At 47.6% G+C, this 18,393-nt stretch overlaps 1 protein-coding gene across 1 annotated transcript in view; it reads left to right on the top strand.

The window, feature by feature from the left end:
- Positions 1-11,504, top strand: part of KIAA1328 — a 237,882-nt gene extending 226,378 nt beyond the window's left edge. Inside the window, exon 11 of the mRNA XM_081319270.1 lies at positions 10,931-11,504. Within this exon, the coding sequence (XP_081175396.1) occupies positions 10,931-11,129 (199 nt within the window). The 3' untranslated portion in view covers positions 11,130-11,504. The remainder of the gene's footprint in view (positions 1-10,930) is intronic.
- The last annotated feature ends 6,889 nt before the right edge of the window (positions 11,505-18,393 follow it).

Here is an 18,393-nt window from a genome sequence, read left to right as displayed (position 1 = left end):
GCTGGTTCCACAAAGCCGGAGCGCCCACAGAGAAGGCCCTCCCCCTGGGGGCCACCAGCCGACATTCTCTGACTGGAGGCACCCTGAGGAGGCCCTCTCTGTGGGAACGCACGGGGCGGAGGGGAGTTGACGCCGGCAGCAGGTGGTCCCCGAGGTATTCCGGACCCATGCCATGTAAGGACTTAAACACCATCACTAAGACCTTGAACCTCACCCGGAAGACAACTGGTAACCAATGCAGCTCGCGGAGCAAAGGTGTAACATGGGAGTACCGGGAAACTCCCAAGACAACTCTCGCGGCCGCATTCTGTACCAGTTGGAGCCTCCGAGTGGTCTTCAAGGGAAGCCCCATGTAGAGAGCATTGCAATAGTCAAGACGAGAGGTCACGAGCGCATGAGTGACCGTACACAGGGCATCCCGGTCTAGGTAGGGCTGCAACTGCCGCACCAGGCGAACCTGTGCGAAAGCCCCCCTGGTCACGGCTACTACATGATCTTCTAAGGTAAGCCGTGCATCCAGGAGGACTCCCAAGTTGCGAGCCCTATCTACAGGGGGTAAAGACTCACCCCCCATAGAAAGTGAAGGAACGTTTTGAATGTCCCGGGATGCCGGAATGTACAGCCACTCAGTCTTGTCAGGGTTGAGTTGAAGTCTGTTCCTCCCCATCCAGACCCGAACCGCCTCCAGGCAACGGGACATCACAGCGAGGGCATCACTGGGGTGGTTTGGGGTCGAAATGAAAAGTTGGGTATCATCAGCATATTGATGATACCCAACTCCAAAACCACGAATGATCTCACCCAGCGGTTTCATGTAGATGTTGAACAGGAGAGGCGAGAGAACCGAACCCTGAGGAACTCCACAAACGAGAGACCTAGGGGCCGATCTCTGCCCCCCTGCCAACACCGACTGCGAACGTCCCAGGAGATAGGAGGAGAACCACCGAAGAACTGTGCCTCCCACTCCCAATCCCCTGAGACGCCGCAGCAGGATACCATGGTCGATGGTATCGAAAGCCGCCGAGAGGTCTAATAGGACCAGGACAGAGGAATATCCCTTATCCCGGGCCCTCCAGAGATCATTCACCAGAGCGACCAATGCCGTCTCCGTGCTGTACCCGGGCCTGAAACCCGATTGGTACGGGTCCAGATAATCCGCTTCATCCAGGACCAGAGGGAGCTGATGCGCCACCACACTCTCAACAACCTTCGCAAGAAAGCGAAGGTTGGAGACTGGACGAAAGTTGTTCAAGACAGCTGGGTCCAAGGCAGGCTTCTTGAGGAGAGGTCTCACCACCGCCTCCTTCAAGACGGTGGGGAAATTACCCTCACTCAAAGAAGCAGATATCACCGCCTGGAACCAGCCTCGTGTCCTCTCCCTGGCTGCATAAACCAGCCAGGAAGGGCACGGATCCAATAAACATGTGGTGGAGCTCAACCTCCCCATAATCCTGTCCACTTCATCAGGGGTCACAGAATCAAACTCCTCCCAGATAACATTGACAAGACCGCCCGTGTCCTGATCGTCAGACTCTGCCCAGCTGGAGTCCAAACCGGTCCGAATCCGAGCGATTTTATCCGACAGATGTTGACCAAACTCCTCGGCACGACCCTGCAAGGGATCCTCCCTCACCTCCTGATTAAGGAGGGAGCGAGTCACCCTAAACAGGGCGGCCGGGCGATTATCTGCGGACGCGATGAGGGCAGAGAAGTAATTGCACCTCGCTGCCCTCATCGCTGCGAGATAAGACCTAATATAGGTTCTTAACCGCAACCGGTCGGATTCGGATCGGCTGGACCTCCAGCAGCTCTCTAGGCCCCGTTTCCGACGCTTCATCTCCCGGAGCTCCGCGGAGAACCATGGAGCTCGATGGGATCTGCACCGGGTCAGGGGCCGCAGGGGTACAACTCGGTCCAGTGCCTCAGTGGCTGCCCTTTCCCAGGCTTCCACTAAGGCATCTGCCGAGCTGTGAGCGACGGAGGCAGGTGGGGATCCCAGCGCTGCCTGGAACCCGAGAGGGTCCATTAAGCGTCTGGGGCGGTACCATCTAGTTGGTTCCGCATCCCCACGGTGGGGGGTGGCAATACGGAAGACCAGCCGCAGGAGGTGATGATCGGTCCATGACAGGGGCATAATAAATGGAGAGCCCCCACCAAGATCATCCAACCACCGTCCAGATAAAAAAACCAAGTCAAGGGTGTGGCCTCCCTCATGAGTTGGTTCAGAAATTACCTGCGTCAGGTCCATGGCCGTCATGGAAGCCATGAACTCCCGGGCTAACTCAGATGACCCTCCCAGGGATGGTAGATTGACATTCTTCACATCCTTCACATTCCAGGTCCCCAGGTAACACTCCTGCTACTGTATGTCTACCAACATTTTCCTGTGCCAGCTGATTTTAGAGTGTCTTTTATTTTGTTTTTCTTTGGTTTTTAGAGTACCTTTCATTTTTTTTTAAGAATGGAAGCCAAGATAGGCACCACTATCTACAAACCTGTTCTTGTCCCAGCCTGCGTGAGTCCTTGTTATGCTCACCCCTCTTCCAAGAAACAGGCAGGAACCGCAAGAAAAAAACCGACCCGTTTTATTGTTCACAGACCTGAGTCAATGTCCAAGGCAAACAAACACAGTCCGCAGAAACTCGATCCTCAACACGAACGGTGGCCTTCGGCAACCGGCACCTCCCAGACCTTCCCTATTATTATGCAGCCAAGGTGTGGCTTCCTAATGCCTTCTCCTTTGCCTTTGGAGCCGCCCCATTGCATTCCTCTGTCCTACTCGCTTCTCTTGCCAGCACTTTCGTGCATCCTGGATATTTCCCAGCTGTGCTTCATCACTGTCCAACTCAGGCTCCCAGCACAGCTGTGTCTCAGCCTGAGCGCGAGTAGAGGGGCCAGGCTCCTCGTCCGACTGCAAGTCTTGGAGCTCCTCAGAGCCTTTCTCTGACTCTGATGTCACTCCAGGCCCCTCCTCCTCCTCCTCATCTGATTCCTCAGACTCAGCTGCCGGATCCACTGGCTGGTGAGGAATCACAACATAACCCTGGAGGGAGGGAGCTTAGCTGCCCGGATTTTAAAAAGAAACAAATAGCAGTGGGTTAAGGGGAGATAGTTGAAATCCTGTCTAGGTAATCCTCAATTTACGATGACAGTGGAGCCTCAAATTTCTGTTTCTCAGCAAGACAATTGTTAAGCGGGTTTTGCCCCACTTTACGAACTTTCTTGCCATGGTTGTTAAGTGAATCACTGCAGCTGTTAAAGTTAGTCACACGGTCGTTAAATCAAGGGCTTCCCCTTTGATTTTGCGTGTCAGAAGGTCACGAAAGGGGATCCCGGGACACCGCAACTGTCATAAATGCATGCCAATGGCTAAGATCATGTCCTGCGATCACATGACCCTAGGGAATGCTGCCGTGGTCGTAAGTCTGCAAAACGGTCATAAGTCACTTTTTTTCCCCCCCACACGCCATTGTAACTTTGAGCGGTCGTTAAACGAACTGTGGCAAGTCAAAAACGACCTCTCTTTGTAAAGCGTTTAAAGGTGTGCAGGAAACACAAAGCAATTGGCTGCAACCAGGAGCCCAAGAAGCAATTCGTGTTCCGTTTATTTTTTTGTCGTTTCAAGCTCCAGTTTTCTGACATAAACCATTTTATTTCATCGGGAGCACGTGCTGAAACAAAAGCAGACGGGGCGATACGTTGCTAATCTCCGATGCCGGATTAGGCAAATGCCATCACCTTTTGAGAGAACCGGAGCTGTGGATTTCAGCGTGTGTGTGTGTGTGTGTGTGTGTGTGTGTGTGTGTGTGTGTTTAAAAGACATTTACGGTAGAAGAATAAATTGTAAGTCTGTAAATGAAGAGATATGGCGAAACACGGCGATCAAATAATATCTTGACACCCGCCCGTTTTAAGGAAATCTACATATATCTTTCCTGCTGGAGCATTTATGATGCCAATAAATCTCCTTTTTTCTGTTCTTCCCTTCAGTGGTAGGGCTCTTACTGACTTCTACGGCTATCAGTTGGGGCTTGAAGCCCTGCCAGAAATCGTCTCCCTTTCAGCCGAGGGTGAAAATCAAAAATATAATGCCGCAAAAGCTTAAAGCTTTAAAGCTATTGTCGCGTCTTTTGAAGCTTGGCGACTTAGACTGACAGTCTCTGACAGAAGTATATTCAAAATACAGTGTCAGATTTTTATTTCCCCCCCCCAAACACAGCCTCGGTCTGTTTGGCGAACTGAAGCCATTTCATATCACTGGTTCCCCCCCCCCAAAGAAAAGTGCATTTGATTTCATTTCTCCATTTGTTGGCTTTGGTGGGGGGGGTGGAAACCCACAACCCTCTGGCATTTCTTCTCTGCAGTGGTATTTAATAACCCCTTTTCTCCTTATTAGTTTCCTAGACAACTGGCACATTCACAAACTCCTGCAGGCTGGCTTGGAGCAGGCTTTGCCGGGTGAGGCTTATGAATGTGGACGGTGGTGTCCTTCTTGCTCTCTGAGCTTGGTTTTCTTGCGGACGTTTCATGACCCAACTAGGTAACGCCATCCGTGCTGGAAGGGAGTGGGGTTTGCAGAGTGGAGGAGGAGGAGGACTGTGGGGTCCTTGGTGCTTTATGAACTTGGTTGTTTTCTTGCGGACGTTTCATGGCCCAGCTAGGTAACGTCATCCGTGCTGGAAGGGAGTGGGGTTTGCAGAGTGGAGGAGGAGGAGGACTGTGGGGTCCTTGGTGCTTTATGAACTTGGTTGTTTTCTTGCGGACGTTTCATGGCCCAGCTAGGTAACGTCATCCGTGCTGGAAGGGAGTGGGGTTTGCAGAGTGGAGGAGGAGGAGGACTGTGGGGTCCTTGGTGCTTTATGAACTTGGTTGTTTTCTTGCGGACGTTTCATGGCCCAACTAGGTAACGTCATCCGTGCTGGAAGGGAGTGGGGTTTGCAGAGTGGAGGAGGAGGAGGACTGTGGGGTCCTTGGTGCTTTATGAACTTGGTTATTTTCTTGCAGACGTTTCATGACCCAACTAGGTAACGTCATCCGTGCTGGAAGGGAGTGGGGTTTGCAGAGTGGAGGAGGAGGAGGACTGTGGGGTCCTTGGTGCTTTATGAACTTGGTTGTTTTCTTGCAGACGTTTCATGGCCCAACTAGGTAACGTCATCCGTGCTGGAAGGGAAGGAGGTGTTTCTCTGTTTATATACAACGTCCTTGCCCTGTCAGTGTTGTAGGAGTATCTTGGTGGGTCCTCGATTAGGCTGTGGCTTCCTGAGTTGATTGGAATAATAAACAGAGAGCACATAAATAGAGAGCAAAATCCACTTCCTTTTCCTCCTCTTCCTCCTCCTCCTCCTCCTCCTCCTCCTCCTCTTCCTCCTCCTCACACACCCCACTGCCTTGTAGCACTGTTGATGCTATCTAGTTGGGTAATGAAAAGTCTGCAAGAAAACAACCAAGCTCAGAGAGCATTAAGGACCACCACCACCCCTGCTCCATCTCTTCCCTGACAGAATTCTGCAACTCGTCTTCTAAATCTTTCCGAGTATCCCTGGTTCTCCACTTGAAGGAACCAAGGATCCTAAGTCTCCGTGGAGCTAACCTCCTTCAGAAAGGACAAGAAATCACCAACGGAAGGAGAGAAGCAACCTACTAGCACTAAGGAGAAATTTCCTGCAAGAAGAATCAATCAGCGGAGCAACTTGCCTCCAGACGTCGTCGTGGATGCTCCATCACGGGGGTCTTTTTAAGAAGAGATTGGACAGCCATTTGACCAGGATGGTATTAAGTTCTCCTGACTTGAGCAGGTGGGGGGGGGGTGGACTAGAAGACCTCCCAGGGTCCTTTGAATTCTCTTATTCTATATTCTGTATGCAGGAGGGGGGTCACGCATTGGCGTATTATGCTAGGAGAGCCCGGAATCCGATGAGCAGACCCTAACCCTTTCAGAGTTCACAATGATTGACAAGGAATGTTGCTTTGCAATCCCTGAAGCTTTTGTTTGCAAAAAAAAAACAAAAACCTTCATTCCTCCAGCAGAGCAAATGGGCACTTTCCCTTTAAATATTTCCTTTGGAATAAATATGGAAGAAACTGACTTTTTGTGCGTTAAAAGAGGGCTCTGGTTGCCTCAAGGCAAAAGGCTTTGTGGTGACACCTGACAAGCCAGGACAAACTCTTCTATAGTGTGTGTTGGGGGGGGATTAACCACTAAAGAGCCAAAAGGAACATTTCTCCCTCTCCGATAGCTTCCTTGCATAGAGAGGGGCCTCAGTGTCAAATAAACCGATTTTCAATGCGGCTCTTTTAAATAATCTTTCCCGTATTTGCAGCTCCTGTTTATCTACCCAAATCTTTTTAATTTTGCCCCGATAGCAGCAATGCTGTAAAGCCTAGATAAAGCTTTTAGTGCAAAATGTAGTTCCAGGGTGATTTGTTCCCCCAAAATACAGACATGGCTGGGCTTTTAACTGGAGGGGTTGTTTGTTTGTTTGTTTTTCCCCCCTTCTTTCCACACAACCTCTGAGCTGATTATAAGCATCATCTCCAGGACTAGCAACTGTGGGAAATTGGAGGAAATTGGAGATGGGCCAATTTGTGAGGAAGCCGGGTGGTAACAGATTAACTGAGTTGGAAGGGACATGGAGATCTGCTAGTCCAACCCGCTGCTGAAGCAGGAGACCCTACACCTTGGAGGTCTTCTAGTCCAGGGGTAGGCCACCTTGGCTCTTTTATGACTCGTGGACTTCAACTCCCAGGATTCCTGAGCCAGCACGGCTCAGCTTGGAAACCTCTCCCTTTTCCCTCAGCATGGCTGGCTCAGGAATTCTGGGAGTTGAAGTCCACGAGTCATAAAGCGGCCTAGGCCAGGGGTAGGCAACCTCAGCTCTTTTATGACTCGTGGCCTTCAACTCCCAGAATTCCTGAGCCACCATGGGGGGAACTATGGCCCTTTCATGACTCGTGGACTTCAACTCCCAGAATTCCTCAGCCAGCGTGAGGGAACGATATCCCTTTTATGACTCGTGGCCTTCAACTCCCAGAATTCCTCAGCCAGCACGGCTCAGCATGGAAACCTCTCCCTTTCTCCTCAGCATGGCTGGCTCAGGAATTCTGGGAGTTGAAGTCCACAAGTCATAAAAAAGCCAAGGTTGCCTACCCCTGTCCTATACCATCCCAGACAAATGGCTGTCCTGTTTGAAAACTTCCAGTGTTGGAGCACCCACAACTTCTGGGTGCAAGTCGTTCCACTGGTTAATTAACAGAATAATACAGTTGGAAGCAACCTTGGAGGTCTTCCAGTCCAACCCCCTGCTCAAGCAATAGACCCTATGCCATTTCAAACAAATGGTTGTCCAATCTCTTCTTAAAAACCTCCAGTGTTGGAGCACACACAAGTTCTGGAGGCAAGCTGTTCCACTGGTTAATTGTTCTCACTGTCAGGAAGTTTTTCTTGAGTTCTAGGTTGCTTCTTTCCTTGATTAGTTTCCATCCATTACTTCTTGTCCTGCCTTCAGGTGCTTTGGAGAATTGGTTGACCTCCCCTTCTTTGTGGCAGCCCTTGAGATATTGGAACACTGCTGTCATGTTACTCCTTCTTTTCGTTAAACTAGACAGGTCCAATTCCTGCAACCGTTCCTTATATGTTTTAGCCTCCAGTCCCCCCCCCCCCGATCATCTTTGTTGCTCTTCTCTGTACTCTTCCCAGAGTCTCAACCTCTTTTTTATACGGTGGTGACCAAAAGTGGAGGCAGTGTCCCAGCTGTGTTCTCACCAAAGCATTATAAACATTTACTAACAGTATTTGTGACAACATGTTTATTCCTAGCCCATCTTAATTAGATCTGGAGGTCGTGATTAATGATTAATGAGCGGCTTTTGTTCAGGCGCTGGGTGGGATTTAATTGCATCTTTGGGAGAGAAAAAAATATCTCTCAGGACTCCCTTTGAGAGCATGACGTTTAATAATAATAATAATAATAATAATAATAATAATAATAATAATAATAATAAATATAATAATAATAATAATAATAATAATAATAATAATAATAATAATAATAATAATAAGAAGAAGAAGAAGAAGAAGAAGAAGAAGAAGAAGAAGAAGAAGAAGAAGAAGTTGGAAGGGATCTTGGAGGTCATCTAGTCCAACCCCCTGCTAAGGCAGGAAACCCTATACCATTTCAGACAAATGGCTGTCCAGTCTCTTAAAAACTTCCAGTTGTTGGAGCATTCAGCACTTCTGGAGGCAGGTTGTTCCACTGGTTAGTTGTTCTAACTGTCAGGAAGTTTCTCCTTAGTTCCAGGTTGCTTCTCTCCTTGACTAGTTTCCATCCGTTGCTTCTTGTCCTGCTTTCAGGTGCTTTGGAGAATAGCTTGACTCCCTCTTCTTTGGGGCAGCCCCTGAGATATTGGAACACTGCTATCATGTCACCCCTCGCCCTTCTCTTCATTAAACTAGACATACCCAATTCCAGCAACCGTTCCCTATATGTTTTAGCCTCCAGTCCCCCGATCATCTTTGTTGCTCTTCTCTGTACCCTTTCTGCAGTCTCGACATCTTTTTTACATCGTGGTGACCAAAACTGGATGCAGTATTCCAGGTGTGGCCTTACCAAGGCCTTGTAAAGCGGTATTAGTACTTCACGTGATCTTGATTCTATCCCTCTGTTAATGCAGCCTAGCATTGTGTTGGCTTTTTTGGCAGCTGCAGCAGACTGCTGGCTCATATTTAAGTGATTAAGTCGTAAATATGAGTCAGTTGCTAAGTGTCTGAATTTGGATCACATCACTGTAGGGATGCTACAGTGAGCGTAAGAGTGAAAAAGTCACTTTTTTGGGTGCCATTGTAACATTGGTCGCTAAACGAATTGATTGTAAGTCAAGGACAATCTTATCTCTTGAAGGGGTGATCTCAAAATGTCTCTTGGGGCCAGCAAACGGGTAAATGGGCCAGGGACCTCTCCAAATTGACACGGAGAACATCGTGAATCTCCAGCCTACTTCTGTAACTTATATTTTCAGTTTCAGGAACGTTAGGAGCTACCTAATCAATCCATCCAGCGGTAGGGTAAAGGTTTTCCGACGTTCCAGCCTGTATAATGAACCTGAGCGTTATTTTAAAAGGGAGAAAACGAGTCAAATTAGAACAGAGTAGTAGAAGAACAGAGCTGGAAGGGACCTCGGAGGTCTTCCAGTCCAACCCCCTGCTCAGGCAGGAGACCCTATACCAGGGGTAGGCAACCTCGGCTCTTTTATGACTCATGGACTTCAACTCCCAGAATTCCTGAGCCAGCACAGCTGGCTCAGGAATTCTGGGAGTTGAAGTCCATGAGTCATAAAAGAGCCGAGGTTGCCTACCCCTGCCCTATACCATTTCAGACAAAGGGTTGCCCAGTCTCTTCTTGAAAAACCTCCAGTGATGGAGCACCCACAACTTCAGGAGGCAAGTCCTTGCACTGATTGACTGTTCTTGCTGTCGGGAAGTTTCTCCTTAATTCCAGGTGGCATCTCTCCTTGGATCAGTTTCCATCCATTGCTTCTTGTCCTGCCCTCTGGTGCTTTTGGAGAATAATTGGACTCCCTCTTCTCTGAGGCAGCCCCTCAAATACTGGAACACTGCTATCATATTTTTTTTAAAAAAATTAATTCCATTTATATCCCGCCCTTCTCCGAAGACTCAGGGCGGCTTACAAGCTTAGCAGTAGCCTTCATTCTATGTATATGCCTGCTTATTAGGGCTTTCACACACCCCCCAAGCGGCATTATTACAAAGTCAGCTTAATTGCCCCCAACAATCTGGGTCCTCATTTTACCTACCTCGGAAGGATGGAAGGCTGAGTCAACCTTGAGCCTGGTGGGATGCGAACCTGCACTAATTGCAGGCAGCTGGTGTTACTTAAGGAGGCATTAGCCCACTCCTCCACCAAGGCTCTTATAATCACAAGGAGACAATGAGTTCTAGTTCCACTTAGGCATGAAAGCCATCTGGGTGACTTTGGGCCAATCATCAGTAGCCTTCATTCTATGTATAAAAAAAAGGTAAAGGTTCCCCCGCACATGCGTGCTAGTCGTTTCCAACTCTAGGGACCGGTGCTCATCTCCGTTTCAAAGCAGAAGAGCCAGCGCTTGTCCGAGGACGTCTCCGTGGTCATGTGGCCAGCATGACTAGATGCCAAAGGCGCACGGAACGCTGTTACCTTCCCACCGTAGTGGTCCCTATTTTTCTACTTGCATTGTTACATGCTTTCGAACTGCTAGGTTGGCAGAAGCTGGGACGAGTAACAGGCGCTCACTCTGTTACGCGGCACTCGGGATTTGACCCGCCAAACTGCCGACCTTCTGATCGACAAACTCAGCGTCCTGACCCACTGAGCCACCGCGTCCCTTTTGATTCTATGTATATGCCTGCTTATTAGGGCTTTCACATCCCCCCCAAGCGGCATTATTACAAAGTCAGCTTAATTGCCCCCAACAATCTGGGTCCTCATTTTACCTACCTTGGAAGGATGGAAGGCTGAGTCAACCTTGAGCCTGGTGGGACTCGAACCTGCAATAATTGCAGGCAGCTGGTGTTACTTAAGGAGGCATTAGCCCACTGCTCCACCAAGGCTCAGGTCCCCCCTCGTCCTTCTTTTCATTAAATTAAATGCAACCTATTCCAGCAACCGTTTTATCGTGGATACGGTTTAGATGTGCTAGAATGTAGAAGACGGAATGACGGAGTTGGAAGGGACCTTGGAGGTCTTCTAGTCCAACCCCCCCTGCTCAGGCAGGAGACCCTTTGCCACGTCAGACAAAGCGGCCGTCCAGTCTCTCCTTGAGAAACCTCCCGTGATGGAGCAGCCACAATTTCTGGTGGCAAGCTGTTCCACTGGTTAATTGTCCTCCCTGTCAGGGAAATTGAGATCCATTCGTGCTCTTGTCCTCTCTCCTCCAGGTACGAGACCTCTCTCCTGGATCTGGTGGCTGCCATGAGCCCGAGGCAGGAAGATCACCACGGCCTCCTCCCCGGAGGAATCCAGCCGCAGAGCAGGATCTGCGGGAAGCCCAGATGGAATTGCAGGTCGTCCAGGGCCAAGAACGGGCTGGCCGATTTGGAAGAGAGCCGGATTTTGGAGGAAATCTTTTTCATTTGATGGTCTTGGTGTGTGTGTGTGTGTGTGTGTGTGTGTGTGTGTGTGTGTGTGTGTGTCCCCGAGGACTTTATCCCCCCTTTTCTCTTTCTCTTCTCGTCTGGGTGTGTTGACGTGTTCAGGATCTCGCTTTTAAATTATTCGTCTGACCCACGATGGTCTCCTCCTCTCCGCCCTTAGAAAAGCCGAGGAGAGTAGATCGTCTCTCCCACCCCTGAATCATGTTAGAGACGAAACCTTTCGAATAAACTGCATGGAGTGTTAGGGGAAATTTTCTGGGTTTTTTTTTTCTCTCCCCCTGCCAGGATTTCATTGTCGAAGAGGGCGAAAAAGTCACACCGTTGTGCAAAGGGTGGGTCTTTCATTACTGAGTTTTGATTTTTATTTTTCTTTTAGGGGTGGAAACCGTTTTCCAAGGGTTAGTCTCTCTCTCCCCCACTCCCCTCCCTCCCTCTTTCCCTCCCCTTCCTTTCTTCCTTCCTCTCTCCTTCCTTCTCCCCCTCCCTACCACACTCTCTCCCTCTCTCTCCCCCTCTCTCCCTTTCACTGTCCCTGTCCCGCTCCTTTCCCTTCCTTCCTTCCTTCCTTCCTTCCTTCCTTCCTTCCTTCCTTCCTTCCTTCCTTCCTTCCTTCCTTCCTTCCTTCCTTCCTTCCTTCCTTCCTTCCTCTGTCCCCCTGACCCTCTCCTCTCCCTTTCCTTCTTTCCTCTGTCCTTCCCTTTCCTTCTCTCCCTTTCCCTCTCTCCCTTTCCCTCTCCTTCCTTCCTCCCTCTTTCTCCCTTTCACTGTCCCTCTCCCCTTCCTTCCTTCCTTCCTTCCTTCCTTCCTTCCTTCCTTCCTTCCTTCCACCTTCCCTGTCTCCCTCCATTCCATCTTGCTCTCCTTCCTTCCTTCCTTCCTTCCTTCCTTCCTTCCTTCCTTCCTCTGTCCCTCCCTCTGTCTCCCTCACCCTCTCCTCTCCCTTTCCTTCCTCCCCCTGTCTCCCTCCCTCTCTTCCCTTTCCTTCTGTCCTTCCCTCTCCTCCTCTCCCTTTCCCTCTTCCTCTCCTTCCTTCCTCCTCCTCTCTCCCTTTCACTCTCCCTCTCCTTTCCCTTTCCTCCCTTCCTCCCTCTGCCCTCCCTTTCCTTCTTCCCTCTGTCCCTCTCCTTCCTTTCTCTCTCCCTCTCTCTCTCACACATAGGCGAGGCCATTCCAGCACTATATAATTTCCCGTTTGCGAAACAACCTGTTGAAACGGGAACTGTGGGGCATATCCCAACAGTACTTTCCCAGGAGTTATAAACTATTTCCCTGCTCTTTGATTCCCGGTTAATGACCCTTGGACAGAAGATGCCTCTTCAAAATCCATCCATCCATCAATGAATCCAGGGTCCATTGGATACAGTATACCTGAAATACTATTCCCCCTTCTCTTCTCTCCTTTTATTTGCTTACTCTCTTAAAACAAAATTGAGCCTCTCCTCCGTCGGAGCTGCTCCATTCGCCGTCCAGAGAGAAAGCACCGGACTTGTAGGGCAAGATTAGTTTACTCAGTGTTTCCTTGGTCTAAAGGCTTTCGTCTGTTCTGCAACCTCCCGCCCTGATGCCGTAAATAAAGACAAATCGGTAATTATTTCCACTCACCCCTGGTAATGCATGTTTCGCCTTCTGAGTTTTAATTATTCATGCTGTGGCTGTGCCAGTTGGTTTTCGAAGCTTTCCCCTTGGCCGTTGCTCAGTTATTTAAAGAAAGATGCGGTATTGGTTTAAAAAAGAAAGAAAGAAAGAAAGAAAGAAAGAAAGAAAGAAAGAAAGAAAGAAAGAAAGAAAGAAAGAAAGAAAAAGAAAAGAAAAAAGATTACAAATTCCAGAATCAGCAGTCATTCTCCGCTCAGTTGTAGCTGTCTTATTCAAAATACAACAGGTGCGTAGGTTTTAAAAAATTGGATTAGTAAATAAATACATATCAGAGTGGTAGCCAGAGGCATGAAGAACAAGAGGGAGGTCCGTCTCTTGTGTAGCATAAAGGCAACACAAAATTGTTGCATTGCATCTGTTTTGGGGGTCTGCTAGAGAAGGAAGCAATCTGCCATTGTGGGACCCGCCCTCAGATCTCTTAGGATCCCGTTCTTCCTCTGAATTTTCCTTCTCCCTCTGGTTTGCTCCAGTCCTCCCAAAGGACCAAGCTTTGAGGTGGTCCTGAAGGATTTCTGGTGAAGATGGGGGTGGCGGTGGCCATGGGTCCATATTTCATTGGTTTAGACCAGGGATGTCCACCCTGGACAACCTGTGGACTTCCACTTCCAGAATTCATAGTGGCTGGGGGATTCTGGGAGTTGAAGTCCACGAGTCTTAAAGTTACCAAGGTTGGACACCCAGGATTTAGACCGTGGAAATGGAGAAGTTCTTGGTTTCTCATACGAGCTGCTGTTCTTCAGGCATGAGCGTCTTCTCTTTCATGAGATTGTAGGAAGACGAGAACAGCCACGAATCTTAATTAAGACCTAGAGCCCTTCCATAGGATGAGATTACAGGTTAGAATAGAATAGAGCAGGGAGGGACCTTGGAGGTCTTCTAGTCCAGTCCCCTGCTCAAGCAGGAGGTCTTCTACTGTCTCGCTACTTCTTGAAAATCTCCAGTGATGGAGCATCCACGATTTCTGGAGGCAAGCTGTTCCACTGGTTAATTGTCCTCACTGTCAGGAAGTTTCTCCTTAATTCCAGGTTGCTTTTCTCCTTGATCAGCTTCCAACCATTGTTTCTCGTCCTTCCCTCTGGTGCTTTGGTGAACAACCTGGCCCCTTCTGCCTTGTGGCAGCCCCTCAGATACTGGAACACTGCTATCCTGCCTCCCTTATTTCTTCTTTTCATTAGACTGGCCAAACCCATGTTCTGCAGCTATTCTTCGTATGTTTTGATCTCCAGGCCTTTGATCATCTTAGTTGCTCTTCTCTGAATTCTTTCCAGACTCTCAACAACTTTTTTTTTTTGAGATGCTGACCAAAATTGGCTGCAGTATTCCAGGTGCAATCTTACTAGGGCTTTATAAAGCGGTACTAATACCTCAGCTCCAAGATCACCGCAGATGGGGACTGCAGCCAAGAAATTAAAAGACTCTTGCTCCTGGGGAGGAAAGCCGTGGCAAATCTAGACAGCAGACTAAAACGCAGAGACATCACCCTGCCATCAAAAGTGCGTATAGTCAAGGCCATGGTCTTCCCAGTTGCAATGTATGGCAGTGAATGTTGGACCATAAGAAAGGCTGAGCGCCAAAGAATTGAGGACTTCGAACTATGGTGCTGGAGAAGACTCCTGCGAGTCCCTTGGACTGCAAGGCGATCAAACCGGTCAGTCCTAGAGGAGATCAACCCTGACTGCTCTTTAGAAGGCCAGATCCTGAAGCTAAAACTCAAATACTTTGGCCACCTAATGAGAAGGAAGGACTCACTGGAGAAGAGCCTAATGTTGGGAAAGGTTGAGGGCAAGAGAAGAAGGGGACGACAGAGAATGAGGTGGCTGGATGGAGTCACTGAAGCAGTAGGCGTGAGCTTAAAGGGACTCCAGAAGATGGTAGAGGACAGGAATGCCTGGAGGAATGTTGTCCATGAGGTTGTGATGGGTCGGACACGACTTTGCAACTAACAACAACAACAACAATACCTTGGGTGATCTTGATTCTATGCCTCTGTTTATACAACCCAAGATTGTATTAGCTTTTTTGGCTGCTGCCGCACACTGCTGGCTCATAGTTAAGTGATCATCCACCAGGAGTTAAAATAGGAAAGGCTGGACTTTGGAATCTCTTGCTGGCTTTGGATTGGACTCAGTGTAAGATTGCCCAGCTGATTCCTGAAGTTCTAACTCAAACTTCATTCTGTATCCCTTGGAAGAATAGACCATACTAGATATTGTAAAACAAGATTGGGGGGGGGGGTCTTGTGCAGCCCATAGGAATTGCTCTCCTCCTGTAGATCTTGAATAGCCTCGGGCATGGATTAGTTCCCCCCCCCCCGAAAAAAGTGGGTGTTGTTCTCTTTTCAGTTAAATAGACCCTATGGAACTCCTCACCCTATTCTTTCTACCATTATTATCATAGGGGTTGCAAAAATGATCAGGAACTCAATACTGGCAGTCCTCAACTTATGGCTGAGCCCAAAATGTCGGTTGCCAAGTGAGGTAGCTGTTATGTGCGTTTTGCCCCATTTTATGACTTCTCTTGTCGCATTAGTGCAGGTTCGCATCCCACCAGGCTCAAGGTTGACTCAGCCTTCCATCCTTCCGAGGCAGGTAAAATGAGGACCCAGATTGTTGGGGGCAATTAAGCTGACTTTGTAAAAATGCCGCTTGGGGGGGGGCGAAAGCCCTAATTGGCAGGCATATACATAGAATGAAGGCTACTGCTAAGCACATTGAGTTTGTGCTTAGAGTGTAAGCCGCCCTGAGTTTTCGGAGAAGGGCGGGATATAAATGGGATTTAAAAAAAAATTGTTAAGTGAATCACTGCAGTTGTTAAGCTAGCAACCCGGTTGTTAAGTGTATCCTGCTCCCCCATTGACTTCTGTTCATCAGAAGGTCGCAAAAGGGGGATCAAATGACCCCGGGACACTGCGATTGTCATAAATATGAGGCAGTTGTCAAGTGCCCGAATTTTGATCGCGTGACCACAGGGATGCTACAGCGGTCATAAGTGGGGGAAAAACGGTCGCATTTTTCAGCGCCGTCATAACCGAACGATCACTAAACGAGCGGTTGTAAATTGAGGACTGTGTATACCCTTTTCTCAGCAATTCCATCTTTGCTTCCAACGTGGCTAAATTGTCCCTCTGCTCTGCAGTTTTAGCCCTCCGCAGTAGGGCTAAAGTTTTGGGGTTTTTTTGGAAAAAAAAAACTTTTAAAAAATCTTTGCTGATTTGCCTTCTGGCACTTTATCCCGGAGCGATCGTTCACCTCCATGTTTTAGCCCATGCCAATACTTAACTTCTTTTAAAAGGTTTTATTGAACACGGGATTTTCAATAAAGCTCTTGATAAACGGGACGGATCGATCCTGTCGATTTGCGCGTCCATTGGCATTTGGGACCATCGACGGGTTTTTGTTTTTTTGAAAGGACGGCGATCAACTTTCTTTTCTTCTTCTATTTTTATTTTATTCGGGGGGGGGGGAAGTTAAACGCAAAACTGTGAAAAATTTTTTTTAAAAAAATGAAAAAGAAAAAAGCACAACAGTCTCTCTCTCTTTTTTTTCCTAGTGAAGGGGGTCAACTTTCAACTCGACCGGTATAATAATAATAATAATAATAATAATAATAATAATAATAATAATAATAATAATAATAATAATAATAATAATAATAATAATAAAAAATTCAACCATGGGGCGAAGCTGAACTCTATATCCATTCCAGGGGGGGGGGAAACCCACAAAAATACACCACACCCGTCATCCTTGGCAAATGTCAAGAGATTGTATCCTGGGTGAGCCAAAAAGAATCCTGTTTTAATTATGCAAAGTTCAAGGAGACAGGAAGATGGTTGCCACCTGGCCCTGCCAAAATATAGCAGTGGCAAATGATGGATGTCCGTATAAACCTCTGGCATCGCACATGTATTAATAGCATCAATATTCATTCTCGGCTTCTTGACCATTTGCATCGCCTCCACACAATCGTAGCACCGTAGTTTGGACACTGATTGCTGATTGCAGAACCCAAACTACAACTTAAGGCAGGGGTCTTCAAACTTGGCCCTTTTATGACTTGTGGACTTCAACTCCCATAATTCCTCAGCCCGCATGTCTGGCTGAGGAATTATGGGAGTTGAAGTCCACAAGTCATAAAAGGGCCAAGTTTGAAGACCCCTGACTTAAGGAGACCTTTCCTGTGAACTTTCCCAATTAACCAGCAGAACTGCTTGCCTCCAGAAGTTGTGTCTGGAGGCTTTTAGGAAGAGATTGGACAACCATTTGTCTGAAATGGCATAGGGTCGCCTGCTTGAGCAGGGGGTTGGACTAGAAGACCTCCAAGGTCCCTTCCAGCTCTGTTGTTCTGTTATTGTAGAACGGCTTGCCTCCAGAAGTTGTGGGTGCTCCAACACTGGAAGTTTTCAAAAAGAGATTGGACAGCCATCTGTCTGAAAAGGTAGAGGGTGGGGTGGACTAGAAGACCTCCAAGGTCCCTTCTAACTGTTCTTTTGTTACCACCTGGTTTCCCCGCATTGGCAAACATACACCATTGCTCATCTCCATATTTCCTCCAATTTCCCAAATTCCCACGTTGCTAGTCCTGAAGGTGATGTTTCCAATTGGCTCAGAGGTTGGGTGGAAAGAAGAGAAGGAAGAAAAAAAACCTCCAGCTTAAAGCCCAGCCATATTTGTATTTTGGGGGACAAATTACCCTGGAACTACATTTTGCACTGACAGAACAATTAACCAGTGGAACAACTTGCCTCCAGAAGTTGTGGATGCTCCAAGACTGGAGGTTTTCAAGAAGAGATTGGACAAACATTTGTCTGGAATGGGTCTCCTGCCCGAGGGGGCGGGTGGGGGGGGTGTCCCTTCTAATCCTGTTATTCTCTTATTGTGGAACAGCTTGCTTCCAGAGGATTTGGGTGCTCCAACACTGGAGGATTGTAAGAAGAGATGGGAGAGCCATTTGTCTGAATTGGTATAGGGTTTTCTGCTTACTAGATGACCTCCAAGGGCTGTTCTAACTCTGATCTATTCTATTCTATTCTATTCTATTCTATTCTATTCTATTCTATTCTATTCTATTCTATTCTATTCTATTCTATTCTATTCTATTCTAATTCTATTCTATTCTATTCTATTCTATTCTATTCTATTCTATTCTATTCTATTCTATTCTATTCTATTCTATTCTATTCTATTCTATTCCCTATTGCTTATTCTACTCTACTCTATTCTATTTTATATCATTGCTTATTCTACTCTACTCTACTTTGTTCTATTCTGTTCTGTTCTGTTCTGTTCTATTCTATTCTATATCCTATTGCTTATTCTATTTACTCTACTCTACTCTATATCCTACTGCTTATTCTACTCCACTCCATTCCACTCCACTCCATTCCATTCCATTCCATTCCATTCCATTCCATTCCATTCTATTCTATTCTATTCTATTCTATTCTATTCTATTCTATTCTATTCTATTCTATTCTATTCTATTCTATTCTATTCTATATTCCCTTCCCTATTCTATTCTATTCTATTCTATTCCATTCCATTCCATTCCATTCCATTCCATTCCATTCCATTCTATTCTATTCTATTCTA

This window comes from Vipera berus, assembly GCF_964194415.1.
Source record: "Vipera berus genome assembly, chromosome: 2".
NCBI classification, from domain to species: domain Eukaryota; kingdom Metazoa; phylum Chordata; class Lepidosauria; order Squamata; family Viperidae; genus Vipera; species Vipera berus.
Note: the sequence above shows the minus strand (reverse complement) of the source record. Positions and strands in the feature narration are given on the sequence as shown.